The 18,333-nt window shown below is 40.1% G+C and overlaps 1 protein-coding gene across 1 annotated transcript in view; it reads left to right on the top strand.

The window, feature by feature from the left end:
* SASS6 (SAS-6 centriolar assembly protein) overlaps window positions 1-18,333 on the top strand; it is a 31,105-nt gene that overhangs the window by 1,219 nt on the left and 11,553 nt on the right. Inside the window, exons 2-12 of the mRNA XM_045027366.1 lie at window positions 2,527-2,587; window positions 4,189-4,268; window positions 5,270-5,374; window positions 6,038-6,209; window positions 8,908-8,985; window positions 10,133-10,252; window positions 10,375-10,566; window positions 10,833-11,027; window positions 16,030-16,119; window positions 16,212-16,391; window positions 17,757-17,838. Coding sequence (XP_044883301.1) covers window positions 2,527-2,587; window positions 4,189-4,268; window positions 5,270-5,374; window positions 6,038-6,209; window positions 8,908-8,985; window positions 10,133-10,252; window positions 10,375-10,566; window positions 10,833-11,027; window positions 16,030-16,119; window positions 16,212-16,391; window positions 17,757-17,838 — 1,355 coding nt within the window. The remainder of the gene's footprint in view (window positions 1-2,526; window positions 2,588-4,188; window positions 4,269-5,269; window positions 5,375-6,037; window positions 6,210-8,907; window positions 8,986-10,132; window positions 10,253-10,374; window positions 10,567-10,832; window positions 11,028-16,029; window positions 16,120-16,211; window positions 16,392-17,756; window positions 17,839-18,333) is intronic.

The raw sequence follows: 18,333 nt of genomic DNA, 5'->3' as shown, positions 1-18,333 counted from the left end.
TCCTAACAGAAGTGTTGTGGTAACATAGTATTAACTGTTTTTCTCTGTTTCCATGCACACTGGTATCTGGGGAGGTGATGAGGGAATTTATTCTCCCCAGAGCTTTTCCATCCTAAAATCCTCAATTCTGAGGCCTCCCCAACCAGATGTCTCTGAATGCACCAGTTGGGAACCAAATCCATTAGCTAGAACTTAGGATGTAGCAAGTGAGTTGCCAAATAATATGTTTGGCTGATGGTGTTTGGGAAAGTCAGGTTAAAGCTTCAACCTTAAGGAAACACTGTCAATTTGAAATATACTCAATTTCAGAAACTTAGGCCCAGTCTAGAGAACCTATATTTTTGTGTATAATTTCCTAAGTTAAAAACAACAACCTGAAAGCAGAAATTTTTCACAATGTGGAATCACATTGACACCCATATGGTTCATGAGCAGGGTTAGAAACTATAAATTCACATTACAGTCTTGTTTCACTTGAGCTAACAGTAGTAACTTACAAAAGTAGTAGGTTGTCATGAGAGGGTTAATGAGAGACACTTTGCCAGTGGGTTTCATAGATATTTGCTAACAGCAGAAGAATGCTGAGACTCAGGCATCTTGAGTTTCATCCAGGTTCTAGAGAAGAGTATACTCTAGTGGTCATAGACCCTTCTGCCTATGTCCTTGGCTTGTCTTCCTGCCCCATCCTTGCTACTGTAGCTCCTTGGCTTTCTCTCCTTCTCCAACTTCTAGCCAGTCCCAGTCTTTCCCCTATTTTGGCTCCCAGTCTCCCTGCCTGGAGTCCTCATGCCAGTCTCCCACCAGGCTCCTTGTCCCAAACTCACATTCCCCCAAGGACCTCCTCTAATCTCAGGTTCCCCTCTCCTCACGTATTCCCAGCTCCTATGGTTGTCAGGTGTCTGATTTCTGACTGAAACTTTTGGTTGAAAAGGGACCCTGGCAGCTCTGATCAGCATCGCTGACCGGGACGTTAAAAGTCCAGTTGGCTGCTCAGTGGGGCTAAGGCAGGCTCCCAGTCTGTCCTGACTTGGCTGCTTCCAGAAACCACACAGGCATGTCCAGCTCCTTGGCGCAGGGGCAGCCATGGGGGGCTCCATGCACTGCCCTTGCCCTGAGTGCTGGCTCCGTAGCTCCTATTGGCTGTGAACCATGGCCAATGGGAGCTCCGGGAGCGGCACCTTGGGGCGGGGGGAGTGTGCATAGTTGCCTGGCTGCGCCTCTGCCTAGGAGCCAGACATGCTGGCCAATTCCAGGAGCCGCCTAGGGTAAGTGGTACCCAGCTGGAGCCCACGCTCCTTGCCCCCTTCCACACCCAGACTCCTTCCCAGAGCCCTCACACCACCCTCCCGCACCCAAACCACTGCCCTGAGCCCACACCACACCCCCAGCTGGAGATCACACCCCCTCCTGAACCCCAATCCTGAGCCTCCTCCCACATCCCAAACCCCTTGGCCAGAGCCCCCTCCTGCACCCCAAACCACTCATCCCTGGCCTTACCCCCAGAGCCTTCACCCCAGCCAGACCACTCACCCCCTCCTGCACCCCAACCCCCTGCCCCAGACTGGGGAAAATGTGTGAGGGTGGGAGAGAGCAAGTGACAGAGGGAAGGGGGATGGAGTGAGTGATGGTGGGGCAGGGGCAGGGCAAAGGTGTTCAGTTTTGTGTGATTAGAAAGTTGGCAACCCTACCAGCTTTTTGTCCCAGACTATTACTTCCACTGTCCCGCCGTGGTCCAGCTCTAGTCCCCTCTGCATCTGAATGAGGCAGCTTCCTTCTCCATGCTGCCTGGGCACCAGTATAGGGAGCACTGGGAACACCTGAATCTTCCTCCTCTCTGTTCTTGTGCTTGTCACCACTGGGACCCACAGAAATTGCAAAGAAAGTCCAGCTCATCGTGTATAGCAATTTTGGAGACTCTAATGAGTCTCTGTTGAGCATGTACAAATTGAAATTTTTCAGAGGCTTATAACTTGATCAATTTGGGGTAGTTTTTCATAGGTATGGCAAAAGGTACATCCCTGTCAAATTTCAAGCCCTTGCTCCAAAGCATGGGCACACTAAAACTTCTCAATGCGATTGGTGTAAGAATTTTTTTAATATGAGCAAAACAATATACTTTCCCCCAATCACTTACTTGAAAATGGCTTCTACATTTTTGTTAAAACTATAAAATAAATAAAATCAGTCTTTAGGCAAGTGTCTGGCATGGGAAATTTCAGCCTGAATCGTTAAAGTCAGGTAAAGTTATAAACAACTAAAACCAGGGTGTTATAATGTGAAGTATTGGGTAACCTTAATTATAGATGTTGCTACCAGCTCCAACTATAATAATTAAAGTTAAAGTGCTTCCAATATTTCACTTGGGATGGTATTCTACAGTCTTTTACTCCTCATTGTTAGGAATGGTTTCTTGACATTTGATCTAAATTTTCCTTTTAAACTACATTACCTTTATTTAAATAATTGTTTGAGGAACGAGTTCTTGATTTGATGATAGTACTTTACAGTTGCATATTTTTTACATAGGAGGATAAATGTTCGAGTAAGGATTGAGCTACAATCAACATCTAATCCTGTTCATAAAAAGGTGTGTGGTGTTTTCTTTGCTCTTCCTTAAGTATTTTAAATATCTTCTTACTGATATGTAAAGAGAAAGCAACATGAAGTTTTACTACATTTGTCATTTAGCAGGTTAGGGTCTTAAAAAATCTTGTGTTTTATTAGTATTCAGGTTTGTTGTCACGTGTTTGGTTAGGTTTTTTTCTTTGCCTTATTAGCCCTTTATCTCAGTTTTACACTTTTTTGTAACATATGATGCATTTGAGGTTTGATAACCACAACAGTTTAGAGAGCCCATGGCTAGCAACAGAGGTTTTTTTTTTTTTTCCCAGCACTGACCCATCTTCATTATGTTTGACTCTTAATTCTTAATTTAGAATTCTAAACTGTTGATTTTAAAGATGTTGTCTGAATGTCACACAATTCCCTTTCCTATTTAATTAAAAGAAGCACTTCTTCATGATATGGTGAATGCAATACATTGTACTGTAATTTTATAGATAGCTGTGCTAGATATTTTGAACATATGTAGCCCATCATCACAGCATCATTCTACCTATTGCAAGACAAAGGCCTCATAATGTTTAGAAATAACATCTTGGACATGCTAAAAAAACAATCTCGGGGTGAGACTCTCACCCTTTTTCCAGCCCTTTACATGGCTGTGGCCTTTTTACCCAGCATAAAGGGACTTTAAAAGCCCTGGTCCCAAGTGGGGGAGAATTCCCACAGTGCAGGAACTGAGGAAGACAGCAGTCACAGGCTGCTGAGGGCTGTCTTTCAGGTCCTCATGTAAGTGTAAAGCTGCAGCATGCAGTGGAGAGTCTGGGTTGTACTGCTGCATGTAGGAATGTGGGACAAGCTGCCATATTTTAGAGACAGGCCCCCAGGGCTATGTAACTTATTCTGGGGTGCAAGCAGCCCAAAATTGAGGATGCAAAGGTGGTTTAAAGCAGTGATTCTCAGCCTGTGGTCCGCAGACGCCTAGGGGTCTGCAGACTATGTCTAAGAGGTCCATGAAAGACTTAGACTGAAAACTGACTGAACAGAATTCTTCTATATGCACAGACAATAGATTTCCAAAGGAATCCGCACCTCCATTCAAAATTTTCAGAGGTCCTCACCACCATTTGAAAATTTTTAGGGGTCCGCAAAAGAAAAAAGGTTGAGAACCACTGGTTTACCCCTAACCCTCTCCCTCAGGCCTGTGAGTTCTGTGCTATACCTCTAAGAGCTGCAGCATGCTAGTTGGCCTTTCTGTAGTTACCATTCATTGGTTTCTGTTCTGTTTTTAATGCAGTCCATTTTTATCATTTGTACTTGGAGCAGTCAAATATAATCCAATAAATACCTTTGCTTTGGAAATCTTTGCTGTTGAAAGTTAACACGGCTTTGCTTTAAGAATACAATCTCTTTGTGGGAGGTAGTTTTTTCTCTTTTTTGTAATATTTTAAAATAGAAATTGTCCTAAAATGCAATACAACTGATGTTCTTTTTCCCTCTTATTAATGGTCATAGGAGTCTTATTTGCTGTAGAAAGTTAAAACATTTTTGGGTACTGCCTGAGTATATTAATATAACTAGTTTATAATGTTTAAAATAATAATCTTTAAAAATGTTTATTTTTAGGACTTAGTTGTGCAGTTGACTGATGATACTGACCCCTTTTTCCTTTATAACCTGGTTATATCTGAGGAAGATTTTCAAAGGTAAGATGTCAAGTTAATGTGCTTCTTATGAAACATTAAGAAATGGTAATAAAAATGGATATTTTTTAATTTAAAAAAGTTCTGCTTGACAGTGAAATAGAACTTGGCTCTTATTGCATTTTTCTGCCATAGATTGACACTATCTTCTTCGATAGAGCACTAAGCATTCTCCTCCATGTATAGATGGGAAAACTGAGGCATAGAGAGGTGAAGTGACTTGTCCGAAGTCATCCAGGGCAAAGATGGAACCCTGGTTTCTTAAGTTTCAGTCCAGTGCCATAACCACTATACTACACTGCCTCCTATTTTTGTACATCTAAAACCTTTTCTGGGTGTTTGTGAACATTTCGCAAGGATTTTAGTTGGAATACTCTCAAAAGGATTATTTCTAGGAGCAAGGGTTCACAGAATTGGGCCATTCAATTAAAGATATATTTTGGATCATGACATTGTTGGGTCTCAATTTAATAGTAATCACTCAGGAAAAAGACCTCAGTGTGGACAGCTCAATGAAAATCTCTGATCAATATGTAGTGGCAGTTAAAAAGGAGAAATAAAACCCCAAACTTATTTGTATTACAGTAGTTTTGAGAGGTCACAATCATATCTGCTCCATTATGCTAGGCTTAATGTACATATACACTAAAAGGAAGTTCCTGCCTCAAGGAGTTTGCATTGTTAAATCCCCTATTTAGTACGTGTATCCAAGTAATTGTTAATCCTATACAATATAGTGTGCTCAAAGAAGATTTTAATTTGAAAGATACATATTTGTTCCCACATAATTTTGTTTAGTGAAAGCTAATTTGCAAAACATTCAAAATTAAAATACCACACCTCTTGTGATTGATTAGCTATTTGACAGTGTTTCTTTTGTACTCTAGATTAAAAATTGAAATGATAGGTGTTAAACTTCTAATGAATTAGTAAAATATTTATTTAGTGCAAACAAAAATATTTGATAGGAATGTAACTTGTATTTCCCCTCTTTCTTTATGTAGTTTAAAATGCCAGCAGGGTCTTTTGGTAGATTTCTCTGCTTTTCCACAAAGATTTGTAGATCTACTTCAACAGTGTATTCAGGAACAAAACAAAGATACCCCAAGGTAAATAATATTTTGGTACCACATTACTAACTTTTTAAAAAAATTCTTAAACAAAATACACACACAATAAGCCAAGCACTCCAAGAAGCAATATAAGACCAAGGAAAGTCAATAGGACTTAGGCTTCAAGTGCCTAAGTCACTTTTGAAAATGAGAATTTTCACTTCAGTGCCTTTGAAAATGTTACCCCTTATCCAGTGTGTTTACTTTTACAAAGTTCTTTTAAAGTGCATGCATCTTTAGAGGGCTTTTTATTTGCAATTTCAAATATAAGATGAGTGACTCACTTTTATAAAATCTCAGAAAAAGCAAAACTACATATTCACTGGCTGTATTTATTTATTTATTATGCATACAGGAATCTTTTTGGTGCTAGCATTATACAATATTTATGTGAAGATACTGTTGTAGTATCGGATTCCCTTTTATATTAACATAACATTAATTTGGTAAAGATTTAGGCCCTGATCCTGCAACTGAATCCAAGCAGATGGGGCTTCTGGAACTATACAGATCCAGTTGTGTGATAAGTGCCTTAATGATGATTATTTTATAAAGGCGGGGGGGGGGGCGGAAAACCCTGAAATTTACAGATATCTTTGTTTACAAAGATATGTTATGTACTAAATGTGGTTCTATTTCATTTGTTGTTTTTTTTTTAAGGTTTTTGCTGCAATTAGTTTCTTCAGCATCTGTTTTAGATCACACACCTGCTTTTTTAAATGTAGTGGAGACAAATCCATTTAAACATCTTACACATCTCTCACTAAAATTTCTGCCAGGAAATGATGCAGAAATAAAGAAGTTTTTAGCAATCTGTTTGAAATGTATTAAGGTAAGATTATAGATTTGTAATATCTGTAATTAGGTCCTGATCCTCCAAACACTTAATGTTGTGGGTTTTATTTTAATTTTTGTTTTGGTTAATTTTAGTTCATGTTGTGGCTTTGCAAATAGTTATAGATATATATATTGTAATTAAATCAATACACTCTCTCTAAGAATAAAAATATCAAAGGCATGTGTATGTTTAAAATAGCTATCAAATTATAAGAAAAATCGCAATTTGAGATTAAAAAAGTCACTATTAATCACACTAAATAATAGAATACCAATTTAAATTTATTATGAATATTTTGGGATTTTTTCTACATATTCAAATATATTGGTTTCAATTGCAACACAATACAAAGTATACAGTGCTCACTTTGCAGATATTTGTAATAAAAAATATAATCTACAAGTCAAAGCATGAAGGGGCATATGAATGTTTAGCGTCTCTGGTACATAAATACCTTGCAATGCCAGCTACAATAGTGCCATACGAATGCCTGTACTTACTTTCAGGTGACATTCTAAATAAGAAGCCAGGTAGCTTTATCTCCCGTAAATGTAAACAAACTTATTTGGCTGAATAAGAATGTTTTGTTTTTGAGTGCAGTTATGAAAAAAAAATCATGATAGATAGCACTACTACTGTACTTGTATGCGGTGAATTGAAAAATACTATTTCTTTTGTTTTTTTACAGTGCAAATATTTGTAATAAAAATAATATAAAGTGAGCACTGTACACTTTGTATTGTGTTGCAATTGACATCAATATGTTTGAAAATGTAGAAAAACATTCACAAATATTTATAATAAATTTAAATTGGTATTTTGTTAACAGGGTGATTAAAATGTCAGTTAATCGCTACTATTTTTTAAATCTAGTTAATTTGTTTTGCATTAATCTCTTGAGTTAACTGCAATTAATAATGGCCTTAATTTAAAACAAAATCTGGTCATCTGAATTGGCAGAAATTAGACACTTTAGATATGTGATGAATGTGGCAATGCAATTGTTGAGTTAATTGAGCCTCTCAGTATTGGTTGCTTCCTGGCTTTGTGCTGACCCGCTGTACAAATGCAAGAGTAAAATACTGTAAAGTTATGGATTTCGATCCTGCTGTTGGATCTGCACGTGCATACCCATGCGTAAGTACAGAGCCTTCTTTAATTCAGTGTGGTTTCGTTTGCCATTTATAGATTGGAATGTGAAATTGATGTGCTTGGTAGCATATCAGGTTTAAATAATGTTAGGAAATGAACAATGATCTGAGTTTGAAAAATCCTCAGCCTACAGTCCACATCTCACTAATTTCTTCACACGTAATTTTTGTCTCCTTTTAGTTTAGTGTAATGTAAATGTAAACTGCCTCTGTAACAAACTGTTTTTAAAAGAAAAGGGTCACAAAGATTTGTCCCCTTAACCTCTAGGTTAGGGTCTAAGTTCCCTCTAAGCAGTGCGGCTTTGCAGCAGGCTATCAAGGGCCACGCAGGCATGCAGCAGGGAGAGGTGCCTCTCCTCCAGCCCTGGTCTTGGAGCTGCTGCGGGTGGGGAGAGGGCTGGTGGGGGAGTCCTTTCTCCCTGCTGCAGCCTGGGACAGGCTGTACCCCAAATCCCATTCCCAGCCTCCCCCAGAGCCCACACAACCAGCCAGAACCCTTAACCCCCCGCACCTCAACCCTCTGCCCTGGCCCCCCTCCCACACTCCGAACCCCTCGCCCCCACCACATATCACCTCTGTAGTGGTGCATATAACCAAATTAATTCCGCACATGGATATAAAAAATTAGAGGGAACATTGTTCAGGGTTCTCAAATTCTTTTGCTGGGACCCCCTTTGAAAATATTTCAGGCTTTGAAGATCCTGCCATACCCTGTCCTTCCCTACTTCTGTGCTGTTGCTGGGGGCAGTGCTGCCTTCAGAGCTGGGCACCTGGCCAGCAGCTGCTGCTCTTTACTCACCCAGATCTGAAGGGCTTGGGCTGGCAGCTGGAGCCCCAGCATGCATGGGGGCTGGCAGCTTGCAACACTCCCATAATAACCTCACGACCCCCAGTTTGAGAACCCCTCATCATCTAGGTCAGGGGTCGGCAACCTTTGGCATGTGGCTTGTCAGGGTAAGCACCCTGGCGGGCTGGGCCAGTTTGTTTACCTGCCACGTCCGCAGGTTTGGCCAGTCGTGGCTCCCACTGGCCGTGATCAGCACATCCCTCAACCCGTGCTGCTTCCTGCAGCCCCCATTGGCCTGGGACTGCAAACCGCAGCCAGTGGGAGCCGCGATCGGCCAAACCTGCAGACGCGGCAGGTAAACAAACTGGTCCAGCCCGCCAAGGTGCTTACCCTAGCGAGCTGTGTGCCAAAGGTTGCCGACCTCTGATCTAGGTGTTAATGCAACTCTTTTTCAAACAATAGTTTAAAGTGCAAAAATCCTGATTTCTTGGGGAAATTTTAAGGAAAACAAACTTGATTCAGATTTGTCTGCATTTGTACTGAATTATTTTTTTACAATGGAAAAAAGGTTTTGACTTTAGGATTCATGAAATATATATAATTTAGTATTTAGGCTGTCTTGATAAGAATTTATTAGCGTAATGGACATGTATTTTTGGACTTCACATGTAGAAATAATGGAATATGGATGCTAAATAATGTTTTTAAATTGGAAAATAAGATTGTATTGATTTAAAATGTCAATTATATGTAGGAAGAAAAGTCGTTGTTGGAACAAAAGCTTAAAAAAACTGAAGATGACCTTACCAGACAGCTGAGCTACACACAACAGGTAATTGATGTTAGGCCTTCCTGCCTTTGGTATAATAAGTGTTCAGTCTTCTGAATTTTCTGTATATCGTACCACATGTAAAGGTATATTACAAATTGCAGAATTTCAGTAGGGTCCAGTTAATATTTTACAAAGTGGTCTATAATCTGTTCTTATTTTGTATCTAATCTTATATCTGTGCATTTATTTTGAATTTTGTGGCCTAGGGAGCATTTACTGCTGGTGGCTAATAGAGGTCTGGTTGGTTACATGGTGCTGAGAAACAACCAATTTTGTCAGGGCAGAAGGAGGTGAAGTGAAGTTCAAAAGTAGCCAGTGTGATGAATTGTTCTGAAGAAAGGTCAAAACATCACACTAAACACAACTAAAACCACTTTACTTTTCCCCGTAAGCACCTGCTGTGGTTGCCATAGAAATATTATGTGGTCAGATATAAGAGAATAAGTAGTTCACAAGACTGTCTCTATATTGAAATGTGTCACACAATGGAGATATTTCGGAACCCTTTACTTTGTGTTATGTATGAAGCAAAGAAAAATAGAATTAAAATTGTTGGTATTTATGTTCTAAAATTTCATTTAAGATGGATGGTGGGCCCTGATGTGGTTTCACTCCTTTTTAGAGGATGACAGCTCTGGGTCATACAGTAAAGCTACACAGACTGCACTTTGGTCACTCTTAAATTATCGAGCCTTAATGTTCGTTTTTTTCCCCTTCTGTGAGCTTGTCAGACAGCTGACATTTTAAAAACACATTTTTTTTTAATTTTTATAGAATTGGAACTACTGTATACTTCTGTCATGCAAATTTAAAAGAAAAATGCTACCAAGAAGTATATTTTTCATACTGAAAAGTTGGTTTTTACAGTGCTGTGGCCTGGTTGTTGAGTGTATTCACTCTTTCTTTTACTGTGGTTACAGCATAAGATTGGAAATTATGATTCTTTTACCAGCTTTGTCATTGTTTGATGACCTTCTGTTTCCCATCTGTAAAGCTGAGATGTATGTCACTTGGTGGTGTGAGGATTCAGTTCATTCTGTAAAGCACTTTGAGCTCCTTGGATGAAAATCACAATATAGTGTAAAGTATTGTTCAGTATAATATGATACATTTTTCAAGATTCTTTATGCTGTCTCAACAAACACAGAGCTTGTCAGAAAAGAGCCGGGAATTAGATAAGTTGAGAAGTGAATGGACGTCACATACAACAATGCTAACAAATAAGCACACTCAGGAATTGACAAATGAGAAGGAAAAAGCTCTCCAGGTATGAGAACTGAAGGAAAAACGAACCAAAAATATTGGTATACATTTAGTAGTTTCTTAGTTTAAGATTAGGTTCACTGAAGCACTTCTTCCTTTGTTTTCCAACTTCTCTTTTCATTATAGGTGCAGACTCAGTACCAACAACAACATGAACAACAGAAAAAGGAATTGGAAAGCTTGCATCAGAAAAGTATCCAACAGCTACAGAATCGACTGTCAGAACTAGAGATTGCCAACAAGGACCTAACAGAAAGGAGATACAAAGGAGACTCCACAATTAGAGAACTTAAAGCAAAACTCTCTGGGATAGAAGATGTATGGAATGTTCATTTGTATTTTCAAATCAATATTTGTATAGGGATAACATAATCAATACACTCTCACAAGATACAGTGTAATCTGTGAAAATACAGCAAATGTTCAGGTTGTGAGAATCCATACTTCAGGTTCTGAAGTATTTATTTTTACAACCTATTTCTATTGTCTTATTGATATCCTTGGTTAAGAGTTAGATATGTTTATTCAAACTTAAGTTATTGCAGTGTGTTTGGTTTTTTTAATATTTTTTCCAAATGTTCTAGGAGTGCCAGAGAGCAAAGCAAGAAGTACTGTCGTTGCGTCGGGAGAATACTACGCTGGATGCTGAATGCCATGAAAAAGAGAAACACATTAATCAGCTACAAACACGAGTTGCAGTTTTGGAACAAGAGATCAAAGATAAGGACCAGCTAATTATTAGGACAAAAGAAGTATTAGATGCAACGCAACAACAAAAGGTTCTGTTACTTTCTAAATATACTGTTTCTAAAGTACTGTAGAACCATGCTTAATTGCTATTCACAACTGGGCAATTGTGGATTACCAGATTTTGTGAACTTTATAAATAGATCAACCATGATTTAAAGAATTAAGATTACAGCATTGAAAAATATATTTGACTCATTTTAACAAATGTAGTTCAGTTACAATTATAATACTTTGTAGTCCAACAGTAAATGTACACTACTTTTATTATACTTTACTATTTATACTACAAAATATATTAATCTCTTACTATTAGATCTTTGCTGACATGAGACTGGATTTTTCTGTTTATTTAAAAACTGGATTAGTGATGTGAAAATTAGTGAGGTGTTTCTTCTAGTAGTGTCTCTAGGGGTGCTCCACTTCAACTGTGCATGTGCCCAATGCATCTTCTATCAGAGATTTTAGGTAGCAGTGCCCATTTGTCCCTTACATGCATTCTACTCTGCCTTCAGTTGTTTTTCTCAGCAGCCTTGGGCTAAGATGGAGCCTTAGAAGTGTCTGAGTTGAGCTTATTTCAACTAGGTTTTTTTCATAGTTTTTCATAGCTAGCTAGTTGTAGTGATAGTAGTTAGTCAATAAATAATAATAATTAATTACTGTTGTCCTTTCAGGGGTTTTTCCCTGCAGGGAATTTTAGGTTGCTGAAAGAGTATGCCCAGCTCTTCAGGTTTTAAACATTGGCTTTCACGCCGGGAGGCTATCCTGGTGAGCGATGGGCACTCCCAGTACATCCATTGCCTTGGGAAGTCACACATCCCCCAGAAGTGTAATTTTTGCCTGGCATTAAAATCAAGAGCCAGAAAAAACCTGAAGATTAAATTGCGTTGCCTTGTGATGGAGAGCTGTGTCCATCCAGTTTCTGAACCAGGCTAGGAGACCCCCTCCATACACTGGTCTCCAAGCAAGTTGAGCTCTTCAACCACTTTGGCGTAACACTGCCTTAGAGCTTCTAGGAGAGAAAACTCAAGAATCCTCTCAAAAAGACTCTAGGAAAAGGAGCTCGGGTTCCCCAGATAGGGAATCTTCTTCAAAGAAGCACTGGTCACCAATTGAGACAACTACTTTTGCACCTGCTGGTTCCTGACTCAGTACCCACGAGACTGCAGGTTCCTCAGGTACTGTTACCACCACTAAACCCGAAGAATCTAAGGGTTCCAGCACATCATTGGTACTATCAGGAGATTGAGATGACAAGGAGAAGACTCTCTCTTCTAAGTTAGTACTCAAAGAATCAGCCAGGTTCTTGGTACCTCCCATTTCATTACTGCAGAAGACCAGACTGTCGTCTAGTGGCCGTTCATTGGAGTGCATAAAGCCTACAGTACTGTTTACTCCCTCTACCATAATCACCTCTGCTCAGGCTGCAGCCTCAGTACTGACTACCATGTTGATACTGCAGGAGGTTAAATTTTCACAACACCTCACAGTGACAGAGATGCCTGACTCCCCTTTTGTTCCGTACTGAGGACCGCTAAGTCTCCAGATATTCACCCAGTACTGACAGTCACCACCTTTTTCTACTGGTGCTGCCACCTACAAAGTGATGTTGAAGATGATGATATTGGGGATTTCTCATTGGTTTCTCAAATTCTGGTTCACATTTCCCCTTCTCACTATCAGAGGAGTATTTTTCTGGAGACTGCTAGGGAGATGGAACATATTTGAGACACCCCCTCAAGCTCCATCCCAGTGGTATTAGCATTTGTAGATGCCCCCACCTATACCGGATGGGCCCACTCAATCGCTGTAATGGGATCAATTGGTGGCATATTGCCACAAATTCTCTAGGACCCCTAGCATCAGTCATCACCATGATAAGGCTAAACAATCTCCCCCATCCTCTCTTGAAGCCCTGAATCACAAGGAGAGACTTTTGAGGAGCAGGAGGGCAAGAGCAGGCAATGAGGTACCCAGCGGTCCGGAAGGGGGCCTGGGGCCTGGCTTCATCGGCCCAGTTTAGCTGGTCCACCTGTGCTGGGGGGGCCAAACATTTTTTTTCACTGGGGCCCGAACCCGCTCTCGGCAGCCCTGACTGCCTTACTCACTTCTGACAAACTTAAGAGTGTATCACTACAGGGTTTTAGAGATCATATCAGAAGGATACTCCATCCACTTTACTTCCCTTCCCCCATCCCTTTTCAGATACCCCTTTCACGAGCATCTTCTAATACAGGAAATAGACTTCCTTCTGAACTTAGATGCTACAGAAACAGTTTTGTACAACACACAAAGGTTCTATTCCAGGTACTTTCTGGTTTCTCAACAGGTTTGTGAAATACAAAAATTCAAAATAAACCAGTCAGGTGCATATTTCCATATAGTGCTTCACTCTTCCTACAGGTCAAAACCATTTTCAATACAGAGTGCTTCCATTTGGTTTCTCTTCGACTTCCAGAGTGTGTTTGAAGGTTCTGTCAGTGATAGCGGCTTACCTTTGCAGAAGGGGAATCCTAATATTCCTATATCTCAACAATTGGCTGCTAAAGGGGCACTCCTACCACGGTGGCCATTCAAAAGGCCATAGCACTGTTTCTTGGCCTGAAACTGCACTTAGATGTTCAGAAGTCCACCTTGATACAGGTGCAAAGATTGGAGTTCATAGTAGCTTATCTCTAGGCAGTAGCAGCCAACGCCTACCTCTCAACGCATAGGTTTACACCCCTATCTAGTTAAGTTACTATAGTCCAAATCAATCCCCAGCCGTCTGTCAAAAACAGTCTGCAGTTGTTGGGGCATATGGCAGCTGGTACATTTGTAATAAGCCATGCAAGTTTGCACATGTGCTGCCTCCCTGGGTGGCACAGAACTGTTTATTTGCTGAGTAAACACAGTTTGAACAAACTATTCTTGGTTCCCACTGCTGTGAAGAAGTCCTTTGGCCGGTAGAAAGACTTTTACAACATTTGTGTCGAAGTCATCTTTGCTCAACTATCTTCAACAGTCATAATAAGAACAGATGCATCCCTGTTGGGACTGGGGGAGCACATCTTAATAGAAACTGCTCAGGACAATCAAAAATGCTTATCTCCATTCTATGCTGTTGAGTGGGGCAAATATGTGAAGATCATGATAGACAATATGTCATGCATGTTTTATATCGACTATCAAGGGAGAGCGAAAGCAGTGAGATTCTGGAATTGGTGTGTGTGAAGTCACATCAGCATCTCAACAGCTTACCTTCCCAGCATTCAAAACGTCACTGCAGATAGCCTCAGCAGATGCTTCTCTTGGGATCATGAGTGGGGGAGAGAGATCCTGTTGTACTCCACTGCATATTTCAATGTTGGGGCATTCCATAGATAGACCTGTTTGTCATGGTCAGAAACAGGAAGTGCTTGCAGTTCTACTTGAGGGGGAGACTGGGCCACAACTCCTTGGGAGATACCTTTCTCCTTTGCTGGATGTCGGGTCTGTTGTATGTGTTTCATCCAAATCCTCCAATATCCAAGGTGTTGATCAAGATAAGGAAAGACAAGGCCAGAGTTATTCTGGTGGTTCCAACGTTGCCAAGACAGACATGGTTTCGTTGGCTGCCTGTCAATCAGTCAAGCCTCCGGACCATCCCTCATCTTCTCTCAGGATGTCAGTCAGATTTTCACCTCAGCCTTGGGGTTCTTCACCTAAAAGCATGGCTGATCACTGGTTCACTGGGCTAGAAACAATCTATTCTGAGGAAGTGAGAAGAGTATCACATAGTAGGGAGCAGTCTATCTGTAATAGTTAACTACAAAAGTAGATGAGATTTAGTCTCTGGTGTGACCTAAGACACCATTTACTTGCATCCTTTTTGCTGTCAGATCTACTAAATTACATCCTAAACTGAAAACAAGTTTGTTTTTTTAAGTTCCATTAGGGTACCTTGGGCAGCTGTTACAGGCTTTTCAGTGTACACACATCTGATGACTGCAAGTCAAACGTCCACAAGTCAAATATCCTGCCCCTGTTTGGGACCTCAGCTTAATCTTACATGCTTTACAAGACCTGTCCTTGAGCCAATGGCAACCTGTTCTCTACTGATCTATGAAAACAACCTTCCAGGTAATCATTACTTCTGCTCAAAGAGTTGAGGAGATAGAGACTCTGATGGCATATCCCTACTTTGCTGTATTTTTCAAGGATGAGGTCACATTGTAACCACATCCCAAATTCTAAAGCTATCATCTGACTTGCACATTTACCAATCTATTCATCTTCCAGTTTGCTTTCCTAATCCACACCTGAATAAGGAGGATGCGGTATTATGTACATTTTGATGTCAGGAGGGCACTAGCCTTATACTTGGACAGGACTAAGCCATTTAGAAAATCTCCTTAAAGTTCCTGTTGCTGAGATATGTAAAGCCACAACTTGGACCTCCATACATAGCTTTTCTGAACATTATGCAGTAATTCATGACTCAGCTTCTGATGCTGTGTTTGGCTCTACTGTACTGTCTTCGATTTTGGATTAGACTCCAAAGCCCTTCCCCTTCTTAGACGATACTGCTCGGTAGTCACCTGAAGTGGAGCACCCATAGGGACACTGTTTAAAGGAGGAGAGGTTACACACCCTGTTCAGTAACTAGTTCTTTGAGATGTGTCCCCCTATGGGTGCTTCACTACTCCACGTCCTTGCCCTCTGCTTCAGATTTCTCTGCTGTGGATCTTTGCGATAGAGAAGAAATTGAGTGGGTTGCCTGCACAGATCTATTTAGCCATGTTGCGGAGTACTAGGCTTAGTAGAGCGCATGCATGGGCCAAACATACACTGCTAGCTTAAAATCTCCAATTCGGAGGTGCATGGGCGCATCCCTCTGAAATGGAGCGTTCACAGGGACCACATCTTGAATTACAGTGATTGCACAGGGGGGTTAACCTCTCCCTTCTAACGCAAATTTTAACAAGCTTGATCTAAATCAGATTTAAGTATTGTGCTTTTTTTTTTTAAGAAGCACAAAACCTTGCTAATGGGAAAACTTTTTGATTTTTGAAGGTGATACTGGAAGAAAATACAGAGAAGAAACAAGTTCATATAGGAAAACTTGAAGCAACAATAAAGTCATTATCAGCTGAACTTCTTAAGGTTTGTTTAAACATGAAATTGTCCTTATGGGATTTCTTTTAATTTTATGCATTGTTGTTTAATTTAGAAAAGACTCTGATGTTGTTTAATAGGCTAACGAAATTATCAAGAAGTTACAAGGAGATTTGAAAACTCTAATGAGTAAATTGAAATTGAAAAATACAGTAACAATTCAGCAAGAAAAACTCTTGGGTGAAAAAGAAGAGAAACTACAGAAAGAGCAAAGGGAACTGCACGAGACAGGACAATCTCTTAGAGTAAAAGAGCAAGAGGTAACTTAATGCATTATCTTAAGCTTTAGCGCTGTAACCACTTACGTATGTGTTGCATGTGTTTAAGTGTTTGCAGGATTAGCCTTGAATTGCTGTCTGTAAAACTGTCAAAGGTTTTTTTGCTGACACAGTTCATCTTAATTAATTAGCCTCTTAGAGTTGGTTGGGCAACTCCCACCTTTTCATGTTCTCTGTATGTGTGTATATATATATCTCCTCACTATATGTTCCATTCTATGCATCCGATGAAGTGGGCTGTAGCCCACGAAAGCTTGTGCTCAAATAAATTTTAGTCTCTAAGGTGCCACAAGTACTCCTGTTCTTTGTATAAAACTGAATGACTTTATCCATTTATTAAATGGTTTATTGAAACATAGAATTCTGCCAAATGTTAGTGTAGTGTATTTTTCTGGTTGATTATAGCATAGAGGGACTAGAGAGCCCAGTTGAAGCAAAACTCAAATTTTAGTAACCGCGCTAAATTTGACAAATTGTGAAGTCCAATTAAAATAGCTAAAATAATTACAAACAATGGTTGGATCAATATGCTTTTGACCTAAAGAGACATTCAAATTAAAAAATAGTTTATTTTTTTAAAGAGAGATTTTTCTTGTATTACTTTGATAAAATATGAAAGACTTTAAAAAAAAAATCTAAGTTTCACCCACTATTTATACCAAATGCAAACAAAGTATAAAGCATTTTATTCAGTTTTGAGCATGAAAACACACTGGTCAGTTCAGGTTTGATTCTCTTGCATGTTTAAAATAATAATAAAAAAAACCCACCACAAACACTTCATGAATGTGGTTTGGAACTGCAAACTTCATATCTGGACAGAACTTCCAGCAAAGACAGCCGGGGTTCAGGGCCATATCAGATTTCAGTTACTATTCGAGTTAGCTTTTGTTAAAAGATTTGCTAACTCCTACAATGAAAACTCTTTACCTGGTTACCCCTTTAAATACAAATAGAGAGAGGATCCTATATTTGTACAAGGCTAGAATTCACCGAGTACAAAACATTCAGTGAATACAACAGAGTGTATTCACTCAGTGAATCAACATACTTCTGAAGGGCAGAAACAGGCAAAAATTGAGAGAGATTTTCAAAGGCATAAATAGTTGCCCAATGCCAACTGACACTTGTGCCTTTGAAATCAATGCCAAGAATAAAAGGATCTTTTCACTGTGTAGTCACACCCTTTTTGTACTATGAGTAATTTTGAATCTAAATAATTTTTCAGTGTTGCTTTAAGCTCAACTGTACTTCTAAATCCTTGATATTTACTTACACTTATTTTCTTCAGTTTTTAATTGACATTTCTTGATTATGCTTGACGTAATTAGTATGCAAATATTTCAGGTCTGCAAGTTGCAAGAACAGTTAGAATCTACAGTACAAAAACTGGAAGAAAGCAAGCAACTGCTAACAACCAATGAAAATGGTAGGTTTACAGGATTCCTTCTTTAGGTCTCTCTGGTTTTTGTTACTCGTGGGGGAATTCTGCACCACTGTGCATGTGCAGAATTTATGATCCCCCCCCCCCCCCTCAGATTTCTTTGCTTCCCTGCAGAAAAATGACTGATTGGGAAGCCACAAGAGTGGTCATGCCACCCTCCCCAGCAGTATGTTTTGGGTGCTCAGGGCAGCCAGCAGAGAGATGAATCACTCTGGGGCAGGACTGGGGAAGACCTGGCACTGGGCTCAGCTGCTAGTCCCAGCTGTGCTGGGGAGGATGAGACTTCCTCTTCCCCTGCACAGCATCTGGGACCTTGTCAGACCCACCCCCAGATTTCTCCCCTGGCTGGTAGGAAGCTCTGCATCCCCCCCCCCACACACACACACTTCCTGTACCCATAGCTCCTCAGCTGCAGGGGAAGGGATCATGGTACAGGGAGCTGCTCCCTCATCCGCCCAACCCCTCGTGCATCCAGACCCC

This window comes from Mauremys mutica, chromosome 8 (genome assembly GCF_020497125.1).
Source record: "Mauremys mutica isolate MM-2020 ecotype Southern chromosome 8, ASM2049712v1, whole genome shotgun sequence".
Classification (NCBI taxonomy): Eukaryota; Metazoa; Chordata; order Testudines; family Geoemydidae; genus Mauremys; species Mauremys mutica.
The sequence above is the reverse complement of the archived record's forward strand: the minus strand, read 5'-3'. Positions and strand labels throughout refer to the sequence as shown.